Source organism: Cottoperca gobio, chromosome 7, assembly GCF_900634415.1.
Source record: "Cottoperca gobio chromosome 7, fCotGob3.1, whole genome shotgun sequence".
In the NCBI taxonomy this organism is placed as follows: Eukaryota; Metazoa; Chordata; class Actinopteri; order Perciformes; family Bovichtidae; genus Cottoperca; species Cottoperca gobio.
Genome location: NC_041361.1, coordinates 8,643,743 through 8,662,359, shown reverse-complemented (window position 1 = coordinate 8,662,359; position 18,617 = coordinate 8,643,743). Strand labels below are relative to the sequence as shown.

The 18,617-nt window shown below is 41.2% G+C and overlaps 1 protein-coding gene across 5 annotated transcripts in view; it reads right to left on the bottom strand.

Annotated features, from left to right (window-relative positions):
* Nucleotides 1–18,617, bottom strand: part of LOC115011075 (ELKS/RAB6-interacting/CAST family member 2) — a 147,072-nt gene that overhangs the window by 73,145 nt on the left and 55,310 nt on the right. For 4 of the 5 annotated variants that reach the window (XM_029436015.1, XM_029436020.1, XM_029436019.1 and 1 more), the window contains 5 exons: nucleotides 17,348–17,536; nucleotides 10,946–10,987; nucleotides 10,025–10,218; nucleotides 9,702–9,707; nucleotides 2,742–2,835 (listed from right to left, as the gene is read on the bottom strand). In XM_029436015.1, the coding sequence (XP_029291875.1) occupies nucleotides 2,742–2,835; nucleotides 9,702–9,707; nucleotides 10,025–10,218; nucleotides 10,946–10,987; nucleotides 17,348–17,536 (525 nt within the window). The remainder of the gene's footprint in view (nucleotides 1–2,741; nucleotides 2,836–9,701; nucleotides 9,708–10,024; nucleotides 10,219–10,945; nucleotides 10,988–17,347; nucleotides 17,537–18,617) is intronic. The other variant, XM_029436018.1, reaches the window with a different exon arrangement.

Genomic DNA, 18,617 nt, shown 5'->3' with positions numbered 1-18,617 from the left:
TCAGTGATATTGACTAAAACACAAGCAATGGGATTATCTCTGAGTGCGATAAAAAAAAGTGCCGCCAAGCCTGCCAAATCACAAGCGGATACTTGTGGCTCGTCACGTCAGCACGACACAGCTGGAGGTGAGCGACAAAAACCCGCACACACACGTACAGAGGCAGGCTGTGTGCGTCAGCAGTCCAAAGCCGTAATTGGATGTGACAGACGGGCAGTAATTCGATGCACCAGAATCAACAAGTACTGGTCTGACCCCGCCTAACAGACAGAAACGCACAAATGCACGCACACACACACCCCACTGAGATGGGGCTGCCACCGCTGGACCCCCGAGTGAAACCTGACCAGAAAGCTATGTCTGTCTGTCTATGTGAGTGTGTGTGTGTGTGTGCATATGTGCAGTATATGTGTCTGTATGTCTGTGTCAGTGCATATCTGCGTGTTATGTGAGTTTTATTAGTAACAAGAGAATATTGCTGGCTTTCAAGAATACAAAGAATGTAAAAAAAGGGCAAGAGAGATAGAGAGATTCAGAGAGTGGGGAGAAATGGAAAGATAATTGCCTCTGCAGCACCAATCATCACCTAATGCCCCTGGGAAGGATCATTATGGAGTCTGGCCCTTTCGGGTTTGATGGAGGGATTATAATCACCAAAATAAACGAGCAGAGAGTGAGAGAATGCACATTTCCAGCAGCTGTGTACCTATGATCCTCAGCTTCACACACACACACACACACACACACACACACACACACACACAGGCACACAAACCACACAGACATCTGTCTCTGTCGAAAAAGTTAAGTGTGCAGCATCAACTTCTATGTGTCCCATTTCATGTTTAAAACATGATAAGCATGTGTGCATGACCAGAAGTTTCATATACAGTTTCAATCAAATCTGCAGACTGTGGGAACAAGCTTAGAGGGAATGAAAATCCTGAAATGTGTCTATCTTCTTTAACTGTCCCCAGATTTAAAATAAGAGTTTCTACAATCCTTCTGTCTCTGGAGGGGGGGGGTATTGAGTGTCTCTGATTCCTCTCCGTTTCTCTTACTGAGAAGACAGATAAAAGAGAAACAAAAGGCCTGTGTGAAGGTTTGAATTGAACATTTCCGACGTGTGTTTTCTCTGTGTTTGTGAAGTGCAGCGTGGCGCAATGGAGACGATGAAGCGGAGAGATGCTATCTCTACATCCCACAGAAACTCTCCTGGATGGATGGAGAGAGGGCGCAGTGAGGGAAGGCCCTGTTTGTTTGTGTTTACCCTCGGAGCGTGCAGTGTTCCTGATGGAAACAGAGATAAATGGAGAGAGAGGGCGAGCGGGGGGAAAGAGAGCGAGCTGACTGCGGAGCAAACACAATATACAGAATGCATACTGTAATTATAACATGAGATAGTAGTATTTATTTTTTACATGTTTTACAGCGCGTATGTGAATCTTTCTAATATATATCTGTATGCTGCATTTAATCATACTGTTCTTAATATTTCTTATATTATATTATGTTCTGCCGTTATTGTCCTGTTCAAACGTCGTGTCCATGTTATACTTATGTTTTGCACATTGGCCTCGGACAGGAACATCATTTTGTTATTGTATATGGATTGGAGCTAATCAAAGATATAATGCCATATGTCATAAATGTCATAAATGCCAACATTTTGACCGTTTTGCCATTACATTGACGAGAAAACACAGGTTTGTTTTTCAAAACACTCATAGCATACATGATCACCATTTATTAATAACCAAATGTACCATTTCGTAGAAAAAAGGAAATTCAACTACCTCTGGAACTTTCCATTTTGCTGTTTTTGTCGACGTCATCTGACATGAATCCCACTACTCGAGTGCACTTGTACCTGTACCTCCTTCTTTCTTTCTGGCACTCACTTCATGTCTCTTTCCAGGTTGTAGCAATATTAATGTGTGCTACTCAGACACTGTTTAGAAGAGGAAATAGGATGTTGGATGCTGCCTGCCAGCACACACAGAAATAACAAAATAACTCTACCAAAAACAGGCTGAGAGCAGCTCTGGTTCTTTTTGGCCGAGAGTTACAGAGAGGTGTACTCTACTTCATTGGTCCTGTGGGAATAACCTGGCATGGCTGCACTCTGCATATTAACACCTCAGCATAGCTCTGCAGGCTAGCACAAGCATGCACTTAGACATAGACACACACTGTCAAGCAAACAGCTGACACTCACCTAAGAAGAACTACAGAAAATCACATAAAAAATGTTAAATCAAGATTCTCTCTCCTGCCTGACTAATCAGTTCTTTACTATTCCCATCTGAGCCATTATGCCGCAGCTCCTGGCTGGCGTATGGAGCTGATTTCTGCAGGACTAAATGCCCGTCTATTCCACTTAGGGTTAACTCTGAGATGCACCGAGGGAGGCAGGGCATGAGGCATGAAAGACTGGAACATGGCTCTCTCTGCCTAGAAGAGCAGAATTATACAGAAAAGGAGAATCTAGAGAGAGAGAGAGAGAGAGAGAGAGAGAGAGAGAGAGAGAGAGAGAGAGAGAGAGAGAGAGAGAGAGAGAGAGAGAGAGAGATGATACTCTCTGAGGAATGGCTTGCAAAAAGGTTGAAGAGGAAAGAAAAGGGCAGGATACATGAGTACAGTAAGAGCACACTGTGGGATGAAGGGGTGATGAAGAGCTAAACTAGAGGACAAGGAATGTACACATGAAGACACACACACACACACACACATATTCAAACCTGTGATAAAGAGTGTGGATGTCCATCAATCAGGGCGTCTTTGCTCATCTCACCCGCCACCGTCTGCTTCTGGATGTTCGGGGACTTGATTTGCCTTAAGAGGGGAGGAGATGGGGGACAACAGATAAAGAGATGCTGAATAAAGAAATACATATCAATCATTCAAACCATGGTATACAAAAGGATGTATATCTCACACAATATGACCACGATGTATGTCCTGTATGTAAAGATGTATGTATGCACACAGCCTATACACAATATACAATGGCCCCAGTTCACTTAAAATACACATTTCTAAACCAATTGAATTTGTGGTGCTATGGTTGGTAAGTGTGTATCATTAAATGTAGTACATCCAATATATATAAGGCCTAAAACAAGGCCTTCTTATTGCATCATACAGGTAAATGGTAGGGCTACAGTGTGTACAGTAATGCAGGGAAGTATTGTGCGTATGTCTTGTCTCAGTCTGCTAAGACTGAGACAAGACAAGACAAGACCGGTAGATGTGAGACACTGCTGTGTAAATCTTTCAACAACAACACACACACAAACACAAGCAGACAGGAGAGGCACACACACACACACACAAATTCTCAAAAATAGATATGTGCAAGAGGTAAGTCTACAGATCAGAAGACAGGATGACACGGAAAAACACACAAGGGCATGTGTTTTTAGAAAAATAAATAAACCTTAAGACACACACACAGGATCAGGATAACACACTGCTGTCAGTGCTGTGCATCGCTGAGGTCCTGATAACAGAGCTAAACCGTGTTTTAACCATTTTTACCTCCACACAAAGACCTGCTTCTTGTCATTTACTGAACTTACTTAGCCAGAGAACCATGACACACACACACACACACACACACACACACACACACACACACACACACACACACACATATATATATATATATATATATATATATATATATATATATATATTCATGAACACACACGCAAACACTCACACTTAATAATACACTCACAGGTGGACACACATGTGAACCCACAAAACCCATTCACCAGAGGACACACACAGCTGCACTTATGCACAATCTATATCTTCTCACAAACACTCTCAAAATAGAATCAAAACACACTCTTTGAGCTCCCAGTTTGGCCTTCACACTTAAAAAAAAAAAACATGCATAGAAAGTGCGAGAAAGCTGACAGTGACAAATTAGCGCTTAAGAGAACTCTCCAACACTATAAACAGGCTGTGACCAAGCAGCTGCTAAAACGCGCCACATTATTATTCCATATCCACACGGGTGTGTTTACTCTGGGCAAAACATACAAGCTGCCCCCACATATGGGCAAATACTTGCTGTCACCGCCCTTAGAAAGGTATGTGTGTCAGCGTTTATGAGTGATGTTGGTGTGCAGTTATTGTGAAAAATACCTAACAAGATGATGAATAAATGTAATAAACAGCCACCTTGCCCCACACACACACACACACACACACACACACACACACACACACACACACACACACACACACACACACACACACACACACACACACACACACACACACACACACACAGAACATAGTTCCTTTCCATACCTTAGAGGAAATATTTGGAAGACAGAACAGGACGGGGGAACTTTATGTCAGCATTCATATCTGATATTACTCCCCATGTACAAAAACAGTACAAGGTCAGTTTATTAGGCCTGTCATTTTATGTCTCTGGCTTACTTCTTTATTTCTTTTTTTAATGACTCTGCTGTTGATTTTATAAGTTGTTTTTTATCATTTTTACGAGTGGGTTTTGAAAAGTGCTGTTTAAATAAAGATTATCATTCAGTTCTGTTACCATTATAAAATGAAGTATATGTACACACGCATGTACATGTGCACACATATTTACACAGCGAGGAGGAGGAGGAGAAGAATCGGTATATACTCTGAACTTTGATGTCTGTGTGTGTGTTTTTATAAGCTCAGAGGCATGTCTATGGAGAACAACCTTGGCATGAGGGCATATCAGCTATCTCGCACTGGCACAGGTGTATAAACCAGCAGACACGCTGGTCCCTTTTGATAGCTGATATACCCTCATCATCCCATCAGTGCAAAATGAAGTAAATGTTTTGACCAACGTGAAGGCAAATGAGGGCACGTAGAGTGTGAATAGGAGCAGACGGGCTGGGCTGCATGTAAGTGGAAAATGTGAAGGAGAACTGTGATTTGTTGGGTACCGAAATGAGTAAATTCTTGGGAGGAAAATAGTATTTTATTGCTGTGACATTTCAAAGAAAGATGAAGTGAGAGAGAGAGAGTGCATTGTGCACGAGTCCAGCCACTTCCTAAACTGAGCGTAATAAGTAATTTTCACATTTCCTCTTGCTTCTTTCACCTGGAGCCCTCCACACATCCGCCTTCCAACATAAGCAGCTCCGCTTTATTTCTGGCTGTCAAAGCAGAAATAAAGCGGAGCTTTTATATCTCTTTATACATATTTCTATTCTTCTGTCTTTAGCTCATCCACTCTATTTTGCCTCTTCTTGTTTATCGCTCATGTTTTGTCTCTTAGAACTTGCATCCATTTAGAATGGCTTTGAGAGAAAAGATCATGAATAATCCTCTGTAGTAATAGTACTGCTGACGTGCCCTTGAGCAAGGCACAGAGAGTAACTGAATGGCTCCAGTAGAGCTGCTGAGTGGCCAACAGCAGGAAGCTGCGGTCACACTGCGACTCTCCCAGGCCTGAATGTGGGAAACTGCGAATATTAAGTAGGGTGTTTCTGGAAAGAAGTATTTATTCTCAGTTGACTTTTCATGGGTAAATAAAGGTTAAAGGCAGTAATAAAAACAACTGATTTGTATCTCCCCTTCATAACTCTTAATTCTTACTGTGTCTCTTTCTCTTCTCTTTTAATAAACAGCAGAGTGGAAACAAAATCCTCTGATTTCAAGGAGACAAGGACACACCAGAGCAGTTACTTCTCAGGGTTCACAATATATGGAATAAGAGGAAGATATGATCTGAAATAAATACATTTTCTCTGTAGTGCAAAAAGAGGAGGGGTAGAGGAAAAGGAGAGAAGAAGAAGAAACGAGAGATTGTGTAGCGTGTAGCGTGAGACAGTTGGATCAACACTGGAGTCTGAAGTTTTATCTGAGGCTCTTGTCTAGATGCAGTGCTGAGAGATCCAAACAGTCTGTTTATTACTGATAGATGTGTTATTGTGCTTAGACATGTCTTATCGCAATACAAATACAGCTTCACCGTTTGTATATCGTCTGTGTGTTTAAGAGGAAGAAGTGTTTTATCTTATTTAAAATGTGAGAAGATGTAGTGTGTATTTAGGGTATTGTCTATGTATTTTAGATGTGTGTTATGAAACACTTGTGCAGGTGATATTTGTATATATTTCTACACTATAACAGGAAGTTGACGGCTCTGCAAACAGAGACTTTGGAGGTTATGTGTGTATTGACGTGTTTTGATCATGTCAGAGGAATAAGGCCCACAATGATACGTGTGTCTTTAAGTGTGCACATGATTATTTGTGAGCGTATGAATATTTGTTTGAACCATAAATTCCTACAAGCCAACAGACCCTCGCCAACTACACTACTGCCAACATGTATTCTCCTCAGTGTCCCCCTATACACACATGTCCATACAGTACATACATAAATTCACACACACACACACACACACACTCACACACACTCACACACACACACACACACACACACACACACACACACACACACACACACACACACACACACACACACACACAACCCTTTTCCTGAAACCCTCCCTTACATACCAGAGTGCTTACCACTTCAATAGCTGTGATATGGTGAGACTGGGAGGCTGATTTATTTCTCAGAGTTTAGCTCCCACATTACCTCAGAAACATTAATAGTATATGACTGCAACAGCATTAAGAACTATACAAGATCATTCCACTAGTTAACAATATATTGCCTTAAGGGAAGGAGTGAAGGAGAACGGTAAAAGGCTTTAAATTCACCCAACTTCCAAACAAAACGAAGGATTTATTTTATTTCCATGTTCGAAACAACTTGTCACCAACTGCAGATACTTGAAAGCAACACACTCTAAAAATGTACACATACGGCTGATGTTAAAGGTTAAAAGACTAGGTCATGGTCAATCTTTATTTATATATATTTAATACACCCACAAGTGCTGAATAGGATAAAAAAACAACAAGTATAAAAGTAAAAAATGAACACAATAATTGTCAAGGTGTCAAGCTCTACTCAAATTGAATGCCAAAGAGAAGAGGTGAGCAGCAACACAAAGGTTTCTAGACTATTCACTGGACACTCATCCTCTTGTACTTTAAGACATAGGTCTTCAACAGGGGGTCCGTGACCCCCAGGGGGTCCGCAGAGGTACTGCGACATTGTGTGTAGATAAAGCAAATATTTGTTAAAAAAATATATATGTTTGAATACTGCTGCAGTAGGGGGTCCCTGCTCCATGCTACACCAGTTTGGGGGTCCTTGGCCTGAAAAACGTTGAAGACCCCTACTTTAAGACATTCAATAACATGTTATCAACCACCAACATTTTTGAAAAATGTTTTACTAAAAGTTTTACTTAATTGAATTCATAGGGAAAAGATTACAATGATTCACTTCTAGTATGTCATACTATAAAATGTGTTCATTTTTCCATTTTAGTTCACCATACGGGCACAAACTACTCCAAGAGATCAGTAACCAACATGGCTTTCAGAGCTCTACTTAATAAATCCAACTATTAGCATTAGTGTTAACAGCTGATACAGATGCTTTCCACAAAGCCTGTTCAGTGTCTCTGGTCACTTAGGCAGATTAGCTAGGATTTACACCTACACACATGCCAGTAAATAAAACACCAACAATAAACTAGCTGATGTTATCACTGAGGACTTACAGTAGATCATTTGGAGATCTAAGGTATGAAATAGCAGCGAGTGAGTCTCCCCTGCGCTGGAAAGTATTTATTACAATGACCTGCTGGCTACATTCATCTTTGACTCTCTCTGCTGCATTGCCAACTGGATGAGAAAGTGTATATTTCCTCATCTGTTCTTCTCTCTCTCCATCCAGATAGTGGTTAATAGGCCATCTGACCGAGTTCCAACAGAAACAGCCTGATTAAAAAGACATTCATCCTTTGCCCAGACGCATCTCTCACTGTCTCACACAGAAGTCCAATCAGCACACAGACACACCCGTCTCCCACATGTGAGTGGATACACACGTGCATGAATTCTTGTGTCTGTATTCATTCATGTTCAATGTCTTTGTTAAATCAGAATTTCCACTCATAAAGTGAAAAGATTGTAACTACAATAAGTTTATGCTCCACTATACTCTATAGTATATCTGCTCTCTGTCAAATAAAGAGGAAAATGCCAAATTATTACAGCGGCAGTGTTTGACTGCAGTGGATCCCTCGCTGATAACGTGCAGCTAACCTGCATGTGACGTCTGGCCCGTATTCACTGACCAACGGGGAGGGGTCAGACCGATAGGAGTGACTAGCTGACACTAATGAGACAGCAGCCCCGATAAGATGGACGAGCTGAGAGGAAAGAAACTCCTCCAACGCCTGAGCTCAAATACTTCTGTGGCTGCACAAAGAAACTAAACGCACAGATTAGCACACACATGTGCATGGGCACACTCTGGTGACAGCTGCATGTGAGTAGCAGACACATGTATAGGTAGTCGTGACGAATGCACAAACACATTGAAACAGAAAGTAGACTGTGTGAACAAACTCTGCAGGAGCTACTGTATCCCTGTTATACTTAATGCTCATGCGTTCCCACACAGTTTGAGTCAGCTCACGGTTTCCATGCCAGATTGGAGAGTCTTTAAAACGGGTAATTAATGAGGCAGGAAACTATGTTGGATTTGGTACATGCAGCCCATCCAGATGCATTCTAAGCCATTCAGAACCAAATCTAGCGTTAAAACACCTTATGGGGCCAGCTTGTGTTCAAAATATGTTCTTTTTCTCATACCTTTTTTCACACTCATGGCTTCTTTTGTGAAGTTGGCAATCCACCAACAGAGAAACCCCCCACTATCAATCTACTCAGACACGCCAACTGGCACACAAACCGCTTCAAGTTTAGATACACTGTAAAGACACATACAAAAACATGCCTCTTTTTTTTGCCTCTTTTTCGCACATGCACACGCACACACACACACAAAGTAAATACACACGCAGACAGTACCTCTGCGTTGGCACTTAACAACCACTCATTTGGGCACATATACACACCATGCCAATCCATAAATCAGATGATAATTGAGTAGTACTGCGCCAGTAATAAACAGAGTAGTATAAACAGCCAGTGTCTGGGCTGGCTACACCACCTCCCACTGGCATGCTGCTGGCTGCCTTCCTGGCAAACTGACACACGCACGCACACAGAAACACACATACGCACGCACACACGCAAACACACATACACACACAAACACTGACTGAATGCATTTACAGTATTGCAAAGACAGAAACAAAACCACTTACCTGTTGGGTTAACAGACACATACGTGAAACCACAGTACGATACGAGCAAAAACACGCATCATAGCAATGACATGGGAAGAAGTTGTGCAGAAGTCAACACAATAGAGAGGCTATACGTCTCCAGTGATATAAGTCAGAGAACATATAAAATCTCTCGTTGCGTTATTGCAGTGACAGGAATGAAGATAGAGATTGTTTTGCTGCAAATGCGTTGTACATTTACTGTCCCACTGGGGTAGTCAATGCTTCACGGGAATCAGATTTGAGCCAAAATTCCTCAATTTCCAACTTTATAACTGGGAAAGTTTAAAATCAACCATTCACCAGTCATTGCATGATATCAAGAGTGATGTCTACGGACGGTGTTGGCGGTATTATGATGATATCTTTACCAGGCACACTAAGGACTACTTACCCAGGTCTGCAGATACACGGAAACAAATGATAAAAAATCAAGCCACATGATTAAAAACATCACATGTGCATAAGTCACAGTGTGCATTTCTACAGTGTGATTACATCAGGCAAAAAGCATGACAGCGTGGAAGTGGTTTCAAGTGCTGGGAGGACACAATCTAGACAGTTTATGTCTCATGGATTACTCCTTTATAAATAGAGCACTTAGGAATGAATTGAGATCTTACAAAGATCCGGTCACTTGGGAGGACACTGCTCTCTGAGGACACCCAGATGGTGTCTTGTTATGAATATGAACGTGACTGAAGTTTTGACCCTCACCTCTCAAGATCAGCGATTTTCTTCTCCTTGCACAATTTGTCCAATTCAGCATCCCTCAGTGCTATCATTAGCCTCTCAACCTCCACTTGTGACTTCCCAGAATCCTCTTTGTTGCGAGCCACTTCCTGCTCTAGAAGCCTCAGACGATCTGTGATGTCTGGACACTTCCGGACTGCTTCATCCATGTTTTGGGTCTTTGTGGGGAAGGCAAGGACACACAGAGAGAGTGGAACCATTAAAGATAGTAATATTCTGCATAGAGTATTTAGGAAACCTCAGACTCAGCTTTTTAAGAGCTGCTCTTTTTAAAGATCAATATCAGACTTAGCTTAACTTTCAGTTTGAACTCTAATTTGTCACACTTACTTCAAAACCCATTAGCCTTAGCTGTCCATTGTCAGCAAATAACACATCCTTCTTCGTCACCAGATTAGTTTTTGAGCAACATAAGACAATTCAATATACACCACAATCATAAAGCTGTACCTTCAAACAATACATACATTTTAAAAAGTGATGATCCTCAACTGGAACTGTTATCATGATATGATATAATTAAATTAGCATTATGCAAATACATTAGTATGCTACATTGTTGTTAGTATTAGCGTGCTATCATGTTTCAACAGAATGGCCAGCTCCGAAGATAACTACACATACAGTGCAGCTGAGGCTGACCAAGCAAAGCTAAGAACGACAAAGTACAGCTGAAGATGACAAAGGACAGATATGTAGGACGGATGGAGGTTGAGCTAAGCGTGACAAAATACAGCTCAGACAGATTAAAGTTAAAACAAGATCAACAGAGATCTGAGAGAGTCTGAGATGTCTTAAAACGGCCTCTACGCAAACACACACACACACACACCAACATGCAAGCACAAACAACCACGAGCCATAAAATACAGTAACAATACCGACCGTAGGGCTTCGTGCTGGGAGCCCGTCTACTTTGGCTGGCACCTAGAAGTTAAAATAAGAACAGAGTATAAGAACCAAGTGCAGTCATAACATTGTATTATTGCTTAGGACTGAACTCTTGGACACTGACTGTTACTGTACACAGGGTCAGATGTGAGGTCTTGCATGAGTAGCTTTAAAACCTAAAGGAAAAGGTAAGTCAATCCTGAATATGTGGTTAGAGGCTAAATCTATCTGAAGCAGAACCAATCTGTGCCCTCATCCGCTCTCATCACTTCATCACCCCCCCCCCCCTGCTCCTCTGCTGCCTGATTTTCTGTGGTTTGTGTCTATCAGTTGCCTCCCCGGGGCGTCTGTCATGTAGAGTTTGGAGTTCAGTCATTATCATTATAAAATGACCGTCTCCTTCTTTTTGGCTGCGATTTTATGAGACCACCAAACATTTAAAAAAGTAAAAACACTGATGAATTCTTTCTTCTCTGAGAAAAATATCCCAGAGGAAGTTTGTACCCTAGAATTATCTTTCTCTCTGCTTCTCCCTCTTTTGCTTCGTCTTTACTTCTCTCTGTCTACTGTGTTTGTGAAGATTGGTTAACTTGTTGAAACGGCTGAGGCCACTCGTTTAAACATCATCAAGTGAGCGCGCGCAAACACAGACACACAGACACACAGACACACACTTACAGTGAGCAATTTATTGTCAGGTCTACGCAGCTCTGTGACTGTACATGTTGATCTGCTTGAGTCTGTCATTAGAAAAAAACCCCAAGGAGTGTCTGTCAACTATTACCACTAGCCTATCTGAACAAATGCCTTTTTCTCATTATAACAACCCCACCATACTAACTGTACGCATTAGTTGGTCCCTGCATATGTGAGATACAGCCATGGGCACAGCATATGGAGCACAACAACATAATGTTTGAAAGATCTTTAGATACAGGCCTGCATAATGAGGTAGCTTAGCAGGAACACATCTGTAAATGTTAAAATACACATTCAAAATGGTTGTTTTACTTCGGTTCTGTATATGGATATGGGTTTGACTAACCTGTCTATAACATATGTGCCAAATGTGCCCTAAAAAAAAGCCCCATAAGTTTGTCACTGTATGTGTATACAGACGCGTCTGTACTAAGGATTATATGCTGTGAAAAAAAAAGGGAACACTTGGTCCTCTGGAAGGAAAGCAGAGTCATTGTTTACCTCGTCCTCTACCCCATTACCTCCACACCTAGCCTCCTGCACTCGTGCACACACATTAAACCCAATCTTAGCTTGCACAAAATGCATTAGGCCTAAGTGGACCAGAGTTTATGTTCTTTCAGTGGAAAATACAGAGAGGGGGAAAGCAGGGGCTAAGAGGACGACGGGTCCAACAGGAATTTGTGATATTATGACAGGAGGGGGAAGGCCAGTGAAGATACGATTACATATTTGGTCACAGAAATTATTATTATCATTCCTAGAAATGTCTCTGAATTGTAAATATTACAAATAAGTTAAATATGTGTGGCCACCGGTATCTGAACTGGGTCACAAGATACCCGGTCACACCGAGGCTGGGTAAAACAAAAGGTTTTTGACTCCTTAAAGTAATATCTGTCTCTACTGATAAATACAGTAGAGATTTGTTTTTCACTTGCCCTGTTAGAAATGACAGCATTTCATTAAATATCTGTCAGTGTAAAAATCAATCAGTCTAATCTCCATATTATCATCCAAATGAAACAGAACATTGAACAAGAAAGAAAAGGTAAGAAGATGTGACATCTGCCTGGTTGGAAAAGAGTCTTTTGAATAGGACTCAAACGTGAGTTGAGGTGTGGTGCCTCCTTGCTAGTTTATGCCAACCCTCTCTTAAAAGGTCACTGCATTCCCTGAGGTGCCTTACAATGTTCTCTTTGAAGAGCCCGTGTTTAGTTTCAGAAGTCCTTTATTAACTTCGGAATCAACAAATACTGTTTTATGGGAAGTGGATGAGGATACAGTGAAGTCAACAGAGCTTTGAGGTCAAGATAAAAAGCTCCGCTAATAGCTTGACTGAGTCAGTAATACAAACATCTGCAGATACATTACGTGTGTCCACGACCTGATGGCAAACACACTCGACATCTGCATGAGAGGTAAATGGCTGTCAGGCTAAAAGCTTATTTCTCCATTTTCTTAGGTATTTGAGATTAATGTCAAATGAGGACACTATTCAGACAACATTTAGAGTGATGTAACTATTTCAAAAGCATATACTAAGGTCTAATAAGCTGGTTTGTGAGAAAAATACTATTTTTATGAAAATCTGCTTTTGTGGAAATGCAATTGTTAGACTGCAGCAACAGCATTATTCTAGTTGCATTAACACAAGTGACAGTCATTTTATTATTGTACTAATTAAGGACATTTAGCATTTAGCTGTTTCTGTCCTGTTTCTAACCCTTATCCCAAACACCTGACAAATCTATATAGCAAAACATATTTTGTACAAAGTAGTACAATAAGACCTTTTTGTTGTATGTAAATAACTCAGCTTTTCCTTTTGCGGCGCATAGCAAACTGAGTTTTCCAGTATTGAGACCAGACGTAGGCTACATGTCAGGATAAAGCTGTACATTGGCTGACGGCTCTGAGCAGGGATCCAAACTAGACTAACCTTTTACTTTGGTTGCACTGGTGCGCCTAACTTTTTCATTTAACATCATCTCGTCATCATTTAAGACATATTTTGGTGCGACTAAACATTTTTACTGCGCCTTTTTGCACTGCAATAATAACTTTTAAGTTAAGGCTATCAAATGAATGTTAATTATACAAATAATAATGCACATAACGCATACCAGATTATTTAATATATATATATTATGTACTGTAAATTGCTGCGTGTTGATTAGCACTACATTTTATCTCCTAATAACCCAACTGTTGCATTTTGCTACACTATCAGGGGGTTCAGACACCCGAGACAAACCGGCCCTCAGCTTGACTGTATCAGCCGCTCCGCTCTGAGCTTCTGAGAGCAGCGCTCTTCATCTCTAAACGACAGGAGAGCACTGACACCACCCAAGGGAATTTTTCAACTCACCCTTCTGACACCGTGTTGCACAATTCCAAACAAATAGTTAAAAAAGACTGTTACGGGCACATACCAGTTGATTTTCAACTGGCTTTGTATCATTGCAATGTGGGTGGTACGTGTAAGAGAACGATGTTAAGATTCCTTCTGCGTTACCGTAGCTCCCCGCTCACCCGCCGCCAAAAGTCTGCCCCTCGCCTGCAAATGATTGGAAATAAAATAATTTATTGATTTCTAATGCCCCCTTTTGATATTTCTGTTTAATGATTTACTCATGTTTTGAAGTATACCTGGGCTTTTCCAGACAAATATTGACGTATGCCATTAATAGAGATTAATTTGCTTAATTAATCAGCATGTCGTGTAACTAATTAGCATAATAATTGTAATTGATTGACAGCCCTAATTGTAAGCGTTACCTTTTTGTCAGTTCCTATACACATTGGTAATTCTTTAACACATTATGTAAATGATTGTTAAAAACAGGAATAGGGTCCAGGTAAATATTGTTATTGAGTCTGATGAGGACATCTCCGAGACGTTGGGTCAGAAGGGCGCCTGAAGTAGGAGTACTGCAGATGAAGTAAACAACTTGTAAAATGCCCCGTCGAGCTTTGATGCTTGAAAATGGCCATGGCTTGGTTTAAGTGCAATCCACATGTGTACGTATGTATAAGAGTAGCGTAATGAAATGTGTGTGTAGCGAGTGTGTGTTTAAGTGACAGATGCCCCTTTTACACAGAGATTCCGCAATACTGCCTTGAAGAAGATCAGCTCTTACGCCGGCTTTGCTGACGCCTCAGAGGCGGAGCAACTCTGTTCCCCCATTTCGTAACGGGCACCACAGCATATTTTTATTTGTATTAATATTTGTATTAATATTTGTATTAATATTTTATTAATATTTTTATTTTTATTTTTATTTTTATTTTTACAAAGAAACAATCAATAGCTCTCCATTTCAAATTACTGGTATGATTTTAAGGTTGTGATGACAGTCTCACACACACACACACACACACACACACACACACACAAACACACACACACACACACACACACACACACACACACACTCACACACACACACACACACACACACACACACACACACACACACACACACACACACACACACACACACACACACACACACACACACACAGAAATAGACCTGCTAAGTATCAGGCGCACCAGTGCTACCAATGAAAATGTTTAGTCACACTTGAGAGAGTTTTGGAGCCGTGTTGAGGTGAATGTGCGCGTGTGAATGTATTTGTGTGTGTGTGGTACATCGGTTTGATCAGAATCTAATCTCAGACACTGTGTCCGTTCACCTTTGACCTACTGAGTATTACAGCCCTCACAACCTGTCACACTCCACTGCACTACAATCGGATCAAACACACCAACACACTTTGTGTTACTATTATTTTGTACTTTACGGGGTGCCAGTCTGGAGATAACCTGGCACAAGTTACATAGTCACACACTTAAAATCTCATCCAACACAAAGGATGTATGCCTTAAATTTTAAACAAATTACTTAGAAAATCTTAAACAAAAGTAAACATTTGTAACAAAGTATGAACACAACTCAATTTTTCAAATAATTAAGAATAGTATTAATTAATAAAACAGAGGTACTGCTGAGACCCATAACCCATAGAAAAACGTAATAACGTGTAGTGAAGCAAAACACAAAATACTCAGTCAATACTTAGTCCTCTTTGAAAAAGGCAAACAAAATATATATTAGTCCAAAAGGTTACATTGTTCATTTCCTGGCCGAAACAGACAACACAGAAAACACAACATTACTGAGCCTGTACTGTGCCGAACGTTAGGCAAGACACACAGTGAGTGAGTAACGTCGGTCAGCTGGCCGGTCCAGAAGTTTCTCCGGTAACTGACCACTTATGACCGGTATCTTCCGCTTGGATAGATTTCAATAGAGTAGACCAAGTGACTAACACGACCTCTACATAAGCATCTACCGCAGTTTGCGGAGATATTTCAACGGACACTATTGTGTTACTGACGGCTGTTTTTTTCAGGAAAGGCAAAGTTTCTTTTTACTTTTCATGATGTCAATTCAAAATGACTTGGTGGCCAGCAGCAGCAGACACCAGACCAATAGAAAACAAGGGGAGGGTGAGCTGGGTGCTTCGCTCTCGGTTCATTACAGAATGACTTTGCTCAAACTTAAACACATGCGGACACTCACACATCCGCATTCAACAGTTTCTGTGCTGGCATGCATGCACAGGCACACAGAAAGAAACACTCACACACACATATACTCACAAATATAAACACACAAACATCTGTGTTTTTGAATAATATGCAAGTTTACATAACAGGTCTGATTGCTGCCGAGTACACAAAATAGTCCAATTATGGCAACACTTCTGTCAGAGTGTGAATCTACTTGCTACAAAAAGTTATTGAGCTAATGTCCCTTTCATGTGGTGCCGCGTCAACATCCAACAAGATATCATTTCACAGGAATGAGATGTGTGTATGCTTTTTATGAGAATAAAAGAAAACATTCTCATAAATTCTGGCAGGGCGAGATTCTGTCCTGGCTTGTAAGCCTGGAGAGGAAAATAGGGAGAAAAAAGACAGCCAGGCCTCTGACTTGGCACCCAAACAGGGATAGAGGGATCTTTTACGTCCATAAATCACTCTCTCTTAATTCATCCCTTTATCCTGTGGGACAAAGTGCAGGCAGGCCCTTTGCTAGGGAGTTGCTAACAATATTGTGGATGCACACAGGGAGGTAAGAGAGTGGAATTACTATTACAGTAGATGTAAGCAATGTAAATACAGGGTGCAAGTAGCGTATTACAACTACTGCAGAGTGGTTGTAAAAGTTAATTCTTTTCATTCTTTTTGTACAATAAAAAATAATTATAAAGTGTCGTGAAGTTCGTTTGAAGTTTTCAACCGTAAAAGGTTTCGAGAAAGGTACTCATTATTATTTGTTTTATGAGGTCTGTGAAATGAGATTTTGTGTTTGGGCTCATTTTAGAGCTTGTGGTGAAGCATGTGCAGGTCTGTTATGAAGTGGATAGTGATGAAATATTGATGGCTGTTTGTCTGCAGTCCACACACATACCAGACTACCAATCTTGTGTACAGTGCTCGTACCAACATGCGCCCGGTTTCAACCGCGGGTTTTGTTGTGGATTTTTCAGATTCAATGTAACACAATAGCCAAAACATATTTACAAGAATTGCCAACACTGCGTATCACACACGCACACACACACACACCTTTCGTCTACAAAACATCCCCTCCTAATAACTTTATCAAAACAATTCATACTGACCTCTCCATCAGGCTTCTGGTTCTGGATCAGGAGGGGGTTAGCAGGCTGACTCTGGGACAGTTTCAAGGGCTGCAGTGCTGAAAGTTTGTCCTTTAATACTTGGTTCTCCTTCCTCATCAATTCCAGCTCCTCCATCCGAACCCTGTCTTCCCGCTCCTTCTGTTCGCGCAGATTCTCAATCACTCGCTCCTGAAATAGTAAAACAACAAAAGAAAATAAGGTTTGATGAGAGGTGTGAGTAGGATTTTAGTAAGGAGCCTAGGTAGCTATCATCTGCATAAAAGCTTGTTCACATTTAAGAAATGTTATGTTTTGCTTCCAGTGTGCAAAAGATTGTCAGCCCTGTGTGTTTACAGTTTTAGTTTCCTATCATTGGTGAAAAGTCCGAGCCAGTCTCTCGCCGTTTAGGCTCGCCAGCAAGAGAGGCCAAAGACAAACTCATATATGCCCATCATAAATAATACTGCCATAAATAATAGCAGTGTCAAGAGGAGATCAGAGCCAAGTGAGATGGAGGAAGCAGGAGAACGGTTGAGGGACAGAGACAGATTTATTGAGAACAGATTGGACTGCACTGTAGATCACTTCCTAACAACTCCACATCACCTGCTGATAAACCAAGTTGGAATGTTTACATCATAATTTTCTCTATTCTCTAATCACAAGAGACAGCAGGAGGACTACAGATTTGGGCATTGGGTCCACGCCATGGGTGGCGGAGCATGCAAGGTGTGTGTAGTAGGTGTGTGTTAAGGTGTATGTGTGTGTGTTTAGGTGTGGACTGAAGTGATTATCAAGGTGTTTACTCAGGTGTTTATTTAGGCACAGAGCAGAGCTCAGCAATGAGTCTTTACGATGTGGCATTGCCGCATGATTGGCAGCTTTAAACCCCTGGGTAATTGGACAAATACACCCACTAACTAGCCCTGGCACAGTAACGCACTGCATAGTGGTCTATGGAGGAGAGGGCGAGAGAAAAGGAACAGAGAAGGAGAGAGACCACATGGCTAATAGGTCCTGGGTGTTTTCCCCACATTATGAAATATCTCTAGGATGTTTGGGGTTTCGGGAAAGAGACCAGGATGTGATAATAAAACCTGCGTCTATGAGGCTTAAGTGTGGAGCATACGTAAACACAACAAAAATACACACACATAACACATAACACCACAGACAGGCACACACACACACACACACACACACACACACACACACACACACACACACACACACACACACACACACACACACACACACACACACACACACC